The sequence below is a fragment of the Artemia franciscana genome, chromosome 4, assembly GCF_032884065.1.
Source record: "Artemia franciscana chromosome 4, ASM3288406v1, whole genome shotgun sequence".
Lineage (NCBI taxonomy): Eukaryota > Metazoa > Arthropoda > Branchiopoda > Anostraca > Artemiidae > Artemia > Artemia franciscana.
In genome coordinates this window covers 23,272,400-23,285,053 of record NC_088866.1, presented here as the reverse complement: position 1 = coordinate 23,285,053, position 12,654 = coordinate 23,272,400, and the positions used below count along the sequence as shown (strand labels likewise).

Below are 12,654 nucleotides of genomic sequence, written 5' to 3'. Positions count from 1 at the left end.
AAAGCAATCTGTATTAAGATCTATACCGCATTTTTCTAGTGATTGCCCTTTAGCTTTGTTGATGGTGGTTGCAAATGCTAATCGAATTGGGAATTGCAATCTTTTAAATTGAAAAAGCAGATCCGTTGGAATCATGGGAATGCGAGGAATAAGAACAGCCTCACCCTCATAAGGCCCTGTCAAGATTGTGGCATCTATTAGGTTTTCCATTGTTTTTTTTTACGGCAAGTCGCGTGCCATTGCAAAGCTTTGGTGGGTTGATATTTCCTAAAAGTATTATTGGTACGCCTATTTTTAGTTGTAGCAGGTGTGGTGGACACCCTGAAGGATCTATGGAATTTAAAAATTCAGATGGATAATTAACCGCTTCATTTGGTTCCGAAATACAAATTAACTTAAAACTTGCGAATATACAACATTCTTCGCTGTCCAATTCTCGCTGCATATAAATAGATTGTCAGGTTTACCGACCCTCGAACATGCAACGTACAATTGTCCATGGGAAAAACAATCAGTATTAAGATCCATACCACATTTTTCTAATGATTAACCTTGAGCTTTGTTAATGGTGATTGCAAATGCTAATCGAATTGGGAATTGCAATCTTTTAAATTGAAAAGGCAGATCTGTTGGAATCATGGGAATGCGAGGAATAAGAACAGCCTCACCCTCAAAAGGCCCTGTCAGGATTGTGGCCTCTATTAGGTTTTCCATTGTTTTTTTTTACGGCAAGTCGAGTGCTATTGCAAAGCTTTGGTGGGTTTATATTTCTTAAAAGTATTATTGGTACGCCTATTTTTAGTTGTAGCACGTGTGGTGGAAACCCTGAAAGATCTATGGAATTTAAAAATTCAGATGGATAATTAACCGCTTCATTTGGTTCCAAAACTGTGTCGACTGACTTGTAAAGGACTGCTTGGTCTTGAATCTTGGTCAAAACAATATTGTTGATTTCGTGGACGTCTATATTTTTGGGTGCGAGAATCGCTCTTTCACTTAGCCATTTATTATTTTTATAATTTTTTAGAATATTCGGAAATACTTTTCAATCAATTCATTTTTGGACGTCACTAAATTACAGAAATCAGCAGGTAGTTGTATACGTCCTGAAATTGAGTCTACTGGGAGCTTTCCGTTTCCCATTGCCAGCAATTGATCTGAAAATGTTTGACCAGAGTCATCGTTTTGCAATCGGACACGCATATTTGTAGTTAATTTTAATGTTTTTACGTGTGCCCATAAATTAGAATTTTTCAGGCAAGCATTCATTTCGTCTGCTGGAGTTGATCTAGGTATTATAGGTAATGTTTGCCTGAAATCTCCCGCAAGCAATATTAAGGTGCTGCCAAAGGGTTTCGACTTCCCTCGCAAATCTTTCAAGCATTGATCCAGAGCCTCGAGCGATTTTTTGTGTGCCATTGTGCACTCATCCCAAATAATAAGTTTGCATTGCTGCAATACTTTACCCATCCCAGATGATTTGGAAATATTGCACGTGGGAGTTTCTGTAGAATGCAAGTTCAGAGGCAATTTCAAAGCGGAATGAGCAGTTCTTCCTCCAGGCAGCAATGTTGCGGCTATTCCGGACGACGCAATTGCCAATGCTATATCATTTTTAGATCGAATTGATGCCAGAATCAGTTTTATCACAAACGTTTTACCAGTACCTCCTGGCGCATCCAAAAAGAAAATTTTTCCAACGTTGTTATCGACACAATGCATTATCGTATCATAAATGTGTTTTTGTTCCGACGTTAACTTGGAAATGTTATTTTTTACATACGACAATAGATCACTCGTACTGTAACTTTGTTCACGATCCAATTCTACACATGTCGAAACAGCAGCGATACGGTTAGGTGAAGGCATTCCCAAACCCTGAAGAGGTTTGTTTGCCATACTTATGCACAAATCTTCTATAACAACTAAAGTGTAGTTATAAATTTCTGATGTAAAATCAAAAGTCATGTCTGACGTCTCTAACTGTTTTCGATGAAGTATATCTTCGGACATTTTTGACTTATATTTTTCCCATAAATCTGTAGGAGCTGATGGAGAGCAAGTTGTTAAAATGATGCCAAACAATGCACGAATTTGACTTGGGGTTGACGTTTCGCACGCGTCATTGATGCAGTTATCCCAGTGTTGGTCATTCTCCAATAAATTCAGAGCTTGGCATGCACTACGGTAAGTGTCATGTATAGTACCATTTACAGTCCTCAAATACTCAAAGGATGTCGGACCGGGTACATTCACCAAAAGCAGGCGTAGAAAGAAGCATTCATGTTGATTGGGGTGAACGGTGTAGAGTCTTCCTATCGTGGTATCTTTGAAGATGGGAGGTTGGCCGTCGACTGACTTACCCTGTTTTCGACGTTCAAATACTTTATTTTTAGTATTCCACGTGTAATACGAAGGCACTTCAGTATACAGCAGTTTTTTTTGCAAAAGAATCATTTTTGCAAAGCGAAAAAAAAGCTGTTAATGTTGTATCCGGTGGATTCAGGACTCTTTGTTGCACGTTGGTTTCCGTGAAATAAACACGTTGACCATTCTGTAAATGTACCGCTAAGTGAACAACAGCTGGACTACGTTCATGTATCGGAAATGAAAGAATTCGCCAAACAGCTTCATTACTGCTTATGTATCTTCCAGCCTGATATTCTACGATTTCATCGAAATCTTTGATTTCGGACTGCAAGCCAAAAACTGCCATGTCACTGCCTTTGTTGACGTATTTACATATGTATTTGATTGCCTTTACGGAGTTACAGTATTCAACGTTTATGTGTGCATTAAATGTTTTTGATAATAAAGGGGAATATGGAACAACCCACTGGTTATCTACTTCGATGGTGGTACCGTTACGCTTCTTTATTATTGCTGTTTTACCGCCATCTTCAGTAGATCTTCTTCTATATTGTGGGTAACCATCATTGCCAGTAATTGTTTTGGGTACTAAAAGTCGAGGATATTGCTTTGTGCACCTTCCTTTGGCCATGCATGGTGAATTTTCGTTCAGTGCACCGCAAGGTCCATGTATCATATTTTTTACAATAATATCATGTAACCCCTTATCGACATTTTTATCAGGTATTTCAGCGGAAATCACATCATCAATTTTGTTTGAAGTAATTTTTTTATGTAGCCAGATTAGTATATGTGCGTGTGGCAAACCTCGTTTTTGCCATTCCACTGAGTACATCCAGCATCGCACTGACCCAAACACTTCATGTTTTACAAGGTAGTTTATCAGTGATTTCAACTTTTGCCGGAAGACACGTGCCGTAATGTCATGCCTATGAACCGCCGATTGTCCTTGAAGTAAAAGCTGCAGTATCTCATCCCAAGATTGATTACATGTAAATGTAATAAATAAATCTGGACGACCATAGAGACGAACATACGCAATAGCATCTTGAGCATATTCATGCATATGACGGGGACTGCCAGCATATGACGAAGGTAAAATTGTTAATCTTCCAACGTTTGTGGTATTACCGTCATTTATAACTGCATCTTGCAAATGAATGTATTGTTCAGAGCGGAGCTTGGTCTGATTCAGGCGGATATATAGCAAACGTTCTGATTCAATTTTAGCATACATATCCACGACAAATTGGTGAAACAATTCACGGCATTTTAAAATATAATTTTCTTCATCCTGCCGAATCATTAGTCTATAGGAATAATAATGCATTGCACTGCATTTCTTATTCATTTCTTTGTTAGTGGCTGGATTCATCAATTTAATATTAAAGTGATAGCCGTCGGCTCCATCCCAAAAAATGATAGGATATTGTAGGGCATCGTAGCATCGATGAGTTTCAGCAATTCTTAACAACTGAGCGTTTCGCTTATGTAGAATAATATCTCGAGGTAAAAACTGATCACCGACCATAACGATTGCCACTTCGTCGATAGTCGGAGCATTGTATCTACGCACATGTTGGCCAGGAGGCGTTTTGTCAGCGGAAATAACAATTTTATGAGTATCAGTAGGCATCAAATCGATGGCTGTTTTGAACAGACGCACTAACTTATTATTTTCGTGGAAAAGATGTTGCAATTGGGAAACGATTGTCCTTTCAACGTTGGGAGAAATTTCGCAACGTGCATTCAATTCACAATTTCTATCACTGATGAAGTACAATTGTAAAAATTTATGATTCTCGCCTGAGAATGGTAGAAGGGACCCTGCTTTATGATAAATTTGCCCTTTTACTTTGAAAGTAGACATAAATTGATCTGGATTTTCGATTTGGGCTCCAAACGACGTCATTTGGAAACATGAGTTGTATTGTCTGATTTTTGACAAAAAACGCTTAGATTCTGACGTAGTTCCAGTAAGGAAAGTCTTCAATGGCTCTGGTGGTGCAGCCAATAGAGGAAGTTTAACTTTTCCTGAGGCGCAACACATTCCCATTGTTTCACCATTGAATTTCAAGGCCTTGCAATAGGGACAAATTTTAGACATTGTCCCGATTTGAACACATCTACTCAAGCTATAATCATCGACTGGGTTGTACCTGAATGCCAGGCGATAACTTTCAGATTGCTCTGATTCCTCGGCACGCTTTCTTTTCTTACTTTCTCTATCAGCAGCAAGCCTGTTTCCCTGCTGGTCTCTTGATTCCTCGGCACGCCTTCTTTTTTCACTTTCTCTTTTAGCAGCAAGTCTGCTTCTGCGTTGCTCTGGTAGTTCCTCGGCACGCCTTCTTTTTTCACTTTCTCTTTTAGCAGCAAGTCTGCTTCTGCGTTGCTCTGGTAGTTCCTCGGCATGCTTTCTGTTCTTTCTTTCTCTATCAGCCTCAAGCCTGTTTCCCTGCTGGTCTTTTGATTCCTCGGCACGCCTTCTTTTTTCACTTTCTCTTTTAGCAGCAAGTCTGCTTTCGCGTTGCTCTGGTAGTTCCTCGGCACGCTTTCTTTTCTGACTTTCTCTATCAGCAGCAAGTTTTTTGGCATAGACTCTTTGAGCATCTTCATCAGTCATTGTAAACTTAAACATTAATAGAATTCTACGCGAACATATGTCTTATATAACTTGAATGACGTCACCTTCAAAGCAAAAATGATGGCAACTAATTTCATGACGTCAGCCGAAACATGACGTCACCTGATCCACAGATCCACACACAGACAACTTATTTTTATATATATAGATTAGTCTTAGGGTAAAGCGTAATTGTTTTTTGTTTCTGATAATTTTGTTTACCTCACTCCTCCTTGTCTTCACCTTTTCCCTCTCCAAAGGCTGCTGATCTTTGATTACCTTGGTCAATCTTTTATAAAAGTAAAGCCTGTAGAAACAAATCTACAGCCGAAATAAGATGAAAAAAAAACACGACAAAGATGCTAGTTGTGTTGCGAGAGCAACACTTTGGTTTTGTTCCGTTTTTTTTCCTATGACGCCGATGTCGGCTTATTCCTGGAAACTGGTAAGGGTCTAACCTCTGCGGTTTTTACGGAAAGTGTGGACCTCAGGCCGGATTGATGAATACGGCATTACGTTTTGGGAAACTCCGCAGAACTCTTGCCTGGGGCCAAAAACAATGGTTTTCGCTTTTCCACGAGCCAGAGCCTAGAGTGTGCGAAGTGAAGTGGAGTTATGTACCCTATGTCAGAGAGGAGTATCTGAAGTTGTACAGCCAAGCTTTCGTTTCACCAAACCATGTTTCTGCTTTCGAGTGGAAAGCTCCGTTCTAGCAGGCAAGCAGGCAGGCACCACTTTCAAATTGAAGATTGACTAAAATCTATGCTACGGCCTACAAAATTACGGCCACTATTCTTGGCCTACGGCAAAAAAAAATCAACTTTTGAACTAAGACCGATAGAATTCTTTTTTCGACGCCAATCGATAGTTCTTGATGAGCTGATCAGAGTATATGTCATCCATTTTCATGGCACTTGGTATTAACCAACTGACGTATAGCAATCGCAAATTCTGTTGGTCTGTCTGTCTTTCTGTCGGTCTGTCGGTCCGGGTTTTGCTACTTTAGGCACTTCCAGGTAAGCTAGGACGATGAAATTTGGCAGGCGTATTAGAAAATCATGGAAAACGCTTAGATTGGAGGGATCGGGATGAAACTTGGTGGGAAAAATGAGCAGAAGTCTTAGATACGTGATTGACATAATTAGAACGGATCCGCTCTATTGGGGGGGGGGGGGGGGTTAGTTCTGAAAATTAGAAAAAATGACATATTTTTAACTTACGAAGGAGTAATCGGATTTTCATGAAACTTCATATTTAGAGCCGTCCTGGCCGAGTTGGTTGGTGCGCTGGATTCGGGATCCTTTGTCTGAGAGGACGAGGGTTCGAATCCCAGTGTACCCAATTCTTCAGTTGGGACGGGGGTCAGTGGCGTGACTCTGTAAGCTTAGCCAGAGTCGACCCAGCTCTAAATGGGTACCTGGAGAAATCTGGGGAAGGTAAACAGGAAGGGTGTGCGAAAGCACAGGATGGCTGGCCCCCAACCCCCCATTGCACTTCCTGGCTGAAGGGCCATGAAACGGAGATCAGCACCGCCGGTAGGGACTGTAAAGTCTAATGCCGTATCCTTTACCTTTACCTTTTCATATTTAGAAGGAACTCGTAATTCAGATCTCTTATTTTAAATCTCAACCGGATCCAGTGTCATTGGGGGGGGGGGGGTTGGAGGACCGGAAATCTTAGAAAATACTTAAAGTGGAGAGATCAGGATGAGACTGGATGAAAAGAATAAAAACCTGTCTAAGGTATGTGACTGAAATAACCGGACCGGATCTGCTCTCTTTGGTGGAGTAGGGGGGGGGGGGATAATTCGGAAAAATGAGCTATTTGTAGCTTACGAACGGGTGACCAGATTTTAATGAAATATTATATTTAGAAGGATCTTGTGCTTTAAATCTCTAATTTTAAATTCCGACCAGATCCTCTGACATTGAGGGGAGTTGGAGGGGGAAACCGAAATTCTTGGAAAACGTGAAAATTGGGGTATTTTTATCTTACGAATCGGTGATCGGATCTTAATGAAACTTGATATATATATAGAAGGATCTTATGTCTCAGGTGCTCCATTTTCGACTCGAATTGGATCCGGGGACATAGGGGGTTGGAGGAGGGAAACAGAAATCTTGGAAAGCACTTAGAGGAGAGAGATCGGGATAAAACTTGATGGGAAGAATAGGCACAAGTTCTAGATACGTGATTGATATGATTGGAACAGATCCGGTCTCTTTGGAGGAGCTGGGGGGGGTGTGTTAATTTGGAAAAATTAGAAAATTTGAGGTATTTTTAACTTAAGAACGGGTGACCAGATCTTAATGAAACTTGATATTTAGAAGGATTTCATGTCTCAGAGCTATTATTACAAATCCTGGCCAGATCTGTTGACGTCGAGGGAGTTGGAGGGGGAATCGGAAATCTTGGAAAACGCTTGGGTGGAGGAATCAGGATGAAGCTTGGTGAATAGAATAAGCAAATGTCCTTGATACGTGATTGACGTAACCATACTGGATTCGCTCTCTTTGGGGGAGCTGGGGGGAGGGGTTCAGTGATTTGGCGAGTTTGGTGCTTCTGGACGTGATAGGAGGATGAAAATTGGTAGGCGTGTCAGGGAGCTGTACATATTGACTTGAGAAAGTCGTTTCCCCAGATTCGACCATCTGGGGGGCTAAAGGGAGAGGAAAAATTAGAAAAAACGAGGTATTCATAACTTACGGGTGGGTGATCGGATCTTAATGAATTTTGATGTTTAGAAGGACATCTTGACTCAGAGCTCTTATTTTAAATCCTGACCGGCATTAAGCCTCTGATCTTCCTTTTAAATCAATCTATTGATTCTTAGAATTTTGTTAGAGCTAATACCATATGAGCTCCTGGCTCTTAGCTCTTCTCGCCTCGTAACAAGTGCCCTATGAGCTCTTAGCTCTTGTTTGGTACAAAAATTCCATCATGAGTCATACTAGTTTGAAAGTTTCAAGGGGTTGACAACTTCAATAGTAGGGTTAACACTGAAACCAAAAATAGGCCGATACCAATTGTGAGACATTTAGGGGAATTGTAAGTAAAAGTGGGTAGTTAGCTCATGATATATATATATATATATATATATATATATATATATATATATATATATATATATATATATATATATATATATATATATATATATATATATATATATATATATATATATATATATATATATATAGTTGACAAATCAAATAAAAAGCTTTATTGGAAGAAGAAGGATTTATTTACTAACAATTGCTTCGTCCAAAGGAATTCAATAGCACTTTGACTTTTTAAGGATTTCTGGAAGATTCTTCAAGTTCTTGGGGTATGTAGCCTATAAAAAAAGGAATAAAGGTATACTTTTAAGAAATTTTTTGGATCTTTATCCGCAAAAGAAAACTGGACTGGCACATCTAGTGGTCATTAGGACTAGGTACGCTCGAGAGGAGTGGGCCTTCAGACCTATACACCCCTTCCAGAATCCCGGAACCTTTATATTTGTCCTATAATTAGTCTATTTTAACTAAAATTGACCTATTTATTTTAGCCTAATGTATTCTTTATTTTAGGCAATTGAAGAGCTCAATATTAAGTCAAGGACTTGGAAAGATTTACTGACTGACGACTCCTTCGTCCGGAGTGACATTATAACCCTTCAAGATCCGCACAATCTTGGCAAATTCAACATATCCAACTTTCATCATATGCGAAAGAACTTAAATCATGAAAATGAGGAGTTGAAAAAAGCTGAATACGATCCAGCTGCAAGAATTAAAATGGTAAGTCTGACTGAGTCGTGGTATTCTGGCAGATTTATACAAAACGCATTATGTTATATTTTTTAACCTCGAAATATGTACCTACCCTATGTAATATGATCTCGCTGGACTCATTTATCCGTGTCAGGACCGCACCGTGTATTTTTGGAAAAGGAGCTCAATCATGGGGAGGTCATTTTTGGGTCTTTAGATAAAAAAAAACAGGAAATGGTTTTGAAGGATGGTAGGATATGTGTCTATTTTATTTTTATTTCTATTTTTCGCCGTAAAAATAAAAACTTTTTTGAACAATGGATCCAACAAAATAAGAAATTTGAACAAGAACAATTGTTTTCAAATGTTTTATAACTTACTTACATGATCTCGAAGCTTTTTTCATCCGTTTTTGACTCAAAAGGGAACCTGAAAGAGACAAATATTAAATATTAGTTTTATGCTAAAGAACATTTGTTTTCAAATGATTTAAAACTTACTTACATGATACTGAAGCTTTTTTGATCCGTGTTGACTCAAAAGGGAAGCTGGAAGAGACAAATATTAAATATTTGTTTTATGCTAAAGAACATGTTTTCAAATGATATGAAACTTAATTAAATGATCCTAAAGCTTTTTTCATCCGTGTTGACTCAAAGGGAACCTGAAAGAGACAAATATTTAATATTAGTTTTATGCTAAATAACAATTGTTTTCAAATGATTTGAAACTTGCTTACATGATCCTGAAGCTTTTTTCATCCGTGTTGACTCAAAAGGGAACCTGAAAGAGACAAATATTTAAATATTAGTTTTATGCTAAACAACAATTGTTTTCAAATGATTTGAAACTTACTTACATGATCCTGAAGCTTTTATCTTCCATGTCGACTCAAAAGGGAACCTGAAAGAGACAAATATTAAATATTAGTCAAATGCTAAATAACAGTTGTTTTCAAATGATTTGAAAATTACTTACATGATCCTGAAGCTTTTTTCATCCGTGTTGACTCAAAAGGGAATCTGAAAGAGACAAATATCAAATATTAGTTTTATGCTAAAAAACAATTGTTTTCAAATGATTTAAAACTTACTTACTTGATCCTGAAGCTTTTGTCTTCCTTGTTGACTCAAAAGGGAACCTGAAAGAGACAAATGTTAAATATTAGTCATATGCTTAAGAACAATTGTTTTCGAATAATTTATAATTTACTTACTTGATCCTGAAGCTTTTGTCTTCCATGTTGACTCAAAAGGGAACTTAAAAGAGACAAACATTAAGTATTAGTTTTATGCTAAAGAACAATTGTTTTCAAATGATTTAAAACTTACTTACTTGATCCTGAAGCTTTTGTCATCCATGTTGACTCAAAAGGGAACCTGAAAGACACAAATATTAAGCACAAGTATATGACCATATTGTTATACTCGGATTTGACTCTTACCTTTCTGTTCTGTTTCCCTTAACGAACTAGAATGACCCTCACATTGCTTCCATATATAAATACTTTTGAATAAATGTGACGTCATCCTCTTTTACGAGTGCATTATATTGAGGGGATATGACGTCATGTATTTTTGTTATGAGTCTTTCTGTAATATCTTGACGGTTCCACTCTTTGGAAGTGACGTCATCAATACTTCTTACAAAAAATTTGCGAACTCAATTACTCAAAACTGCTCTTTGTTGACTATAATGAGATTATTAACAAGAGAAGCACCATATGTTAGCCCGAAGCTAAATCAAAATAGTTTTTTTATGATTTATTAAATTAATTACTCGAAACTGAAGTTTCTTCGTTTATATGTCGCCAAAACAGAATCTGAAACAGAGAAATATTAAATATTAGTCTTAGGGTAAAGCGTAATTGTTTTTTGTTTCTGATAATATTGTTTACCTCACTCCTCCTTGTCTTCACCTTTTCCCTCTCCAAAGGCTGCTGATCTTTGATTACCTTGGTCAATCTTTTATAAAAGTAAAGCCTGTAGAAACAAATCTACAGCCGAAATAAGATGAAAAAAAAGAACACGACAAAGATGCTAGTTGTGTTGCGAGAGCAACACTTTGGTTTTGTTCCGTTTTTTTTCCTATGACGCCGATGTCGGCTTATTCCTGGAAACTGGTAAGGGTCTAACCTCTGCGGTTTTTACGGAAAGTGTGGACCTCAGGCCGGACTGATGAATACGGCTTTACGTTTTGGGAAACTCCGCAGAACTCTTGCCTGGGGCCAAAAACAATGGTTTTCGCTTTTCCACGAGCCAGAGCCTAGAGTGTGCGAAGTGAAGTGGAGTTATGTACCCTATGTCAGAGAGGAGTATCTGAAGTTGTACAGCCAAGCTTTCGTTTCACCAAACCATGTTTCTGCTTTCGAGTGGAAAGCTCCGTTCTAGCAGGCAAGCAGGCAGGCACCACTTTCAAATTGAAGATTGACTAAAATCTATAAGTGTTAAACATCTGTGGCAGTTACCCGGCCCTACAGCCAATATATCTTCTTTGAGTGGTAAATAGAAAAATTTACAGAAGCAAAAAACCGCATTTTTCCACGGGTCCGAAAGTGTTGCCGTGATTTCGGCTGGGTTTGTCATTTGTTTTTTCGGACTTGGGATTGAGGTAGAGAAATGTTATCAGATGTACCTCTTAAACTTTAAAATATCTGTCATTGCTAAAGAAATTGGAGCTTATCCTTTGCTCCTTTCTAACTAGTGACGTTAGAAAGTTGGCCTACGGCAAAAAAAAATCAACTTTTGAACTAAGACCGATAGAATTCTTTTTTCGACGCCAATCGATAGCTCTTGATGAGCTGATCAGAGTATATGTCATCCATTTTCATGGCACTTGGTATTAACCAACTGACGTATAGCAATCGCAAATTCTGTTGGTCTGTCTGTCTTTCTGTCGGTCTGTCGGTCCGGGTTTTGCTACTTTAGGCACTTCCAGGTAAGCTAGGACGATGAAATTTGGCAGGCGTATTAGAAAATCATGGAAAACGCTTAGATTGGAGGGATCGGGATGAAACTTGGTGGGAAAAATGAACAGAAGTCTTAGATACGTGATTGACATAATTAGAACAGATCCGCTCTATTAGGGGGGGGGGGGGGGTTAGTTCTGAAAATTAGAAAAAATGACATATTTTTAACTTACGAAGGAGTAATCGGATTTTCATGAAACTTCATATTTAGAAGGAACTCGTAATTCAGATCTCTTATTTTAAATCTCAACCGGATCCAGTGTCATTGGGGGGGGGGGGGGGGGTTGGAGGACCGGAAATCTTAGAAAATACTTAAAGTGGAGAGATCAGGATGAGACTGGATGAAAAGAATAAAAACCTGTCTAAGGTACGTGACTGAAATAACCGGACCGGATCTGCTCTCTTTGGTGGAGTAGGGGGGGGGGATAATTCGGAAAAATGAGGTATTTGTAGCTTACGAACGGGTGACCAGATCTTAATGAAATATTATATTTAGAAGGATCTTGTGCTTTAAATCTCTAATTTTAAATTCCGACCAGATCCTCTGACATTGAGGGGAGTTGGAGGGGGAAACCGGAATTCTTGGAAAACGTGAAAATTGGGGTATTTTTATCTTACGAATCGGTGATCGGATCTTAATGAAACTTGATATATATAGAAGGATCTTATGTCTCTCACATAAGAGGATCTTATGTGAAGGATCTTATTTTCGACTCGAATTGGATCCGGGGACATAGGGGTTGGAGGAGGGAAACAAAAATCTTGGAAAGAACCTAGAGAAGAGAGATCGGGATAAAACTTGATGGGAAGAATAGGCACAAGTTCTAGATACGTGATTGATATGATTGGAACAGATCCGGTCTCTTTGGAGGAGCTGGGGGGGGGGTGTGTTAATTTGGAAAAATTAGAAATTTGAGGTATTTTTAACTTAAGAACGG

At 38.6% G+C, this 12,654-nt stretch overlaps 2 protein-coding genes across 4 annotated transcripts in view; one reads left to right on the top strand and one right to left on the bottom strand.

Moving 5' to 3' along the window:
- Window positions 1–12,654, bottom strand: part of LOC136026170 (RING-type E3 ubiquitin-protein ligase PPIL2-like) — a 193,602-nt gene that overhangs the window by 149,461 nt on the left and 31,487 nt on the right. The window lies entirely within an intron of this gene.
- The window catches only part of LOC136025610 (nucleosome assembly protein 1-like 1-B), a 40,462-nt gene that overhangs the window by 15,337 nt on the left and 12,471 nt on the right, over window positions 1–12,654 (top strand). Inside the window, exon 4 of the mRNA XM_065701604.1 lies at window positions 8,566–8,775. Coding sequence (XP_065557676.1) covers window positions 8,566–8,775 — 210 coding nt within the window. The remainder of the gene's footprint in view (window positions 1–8,565; window positions 8,776–12,654) is intronic.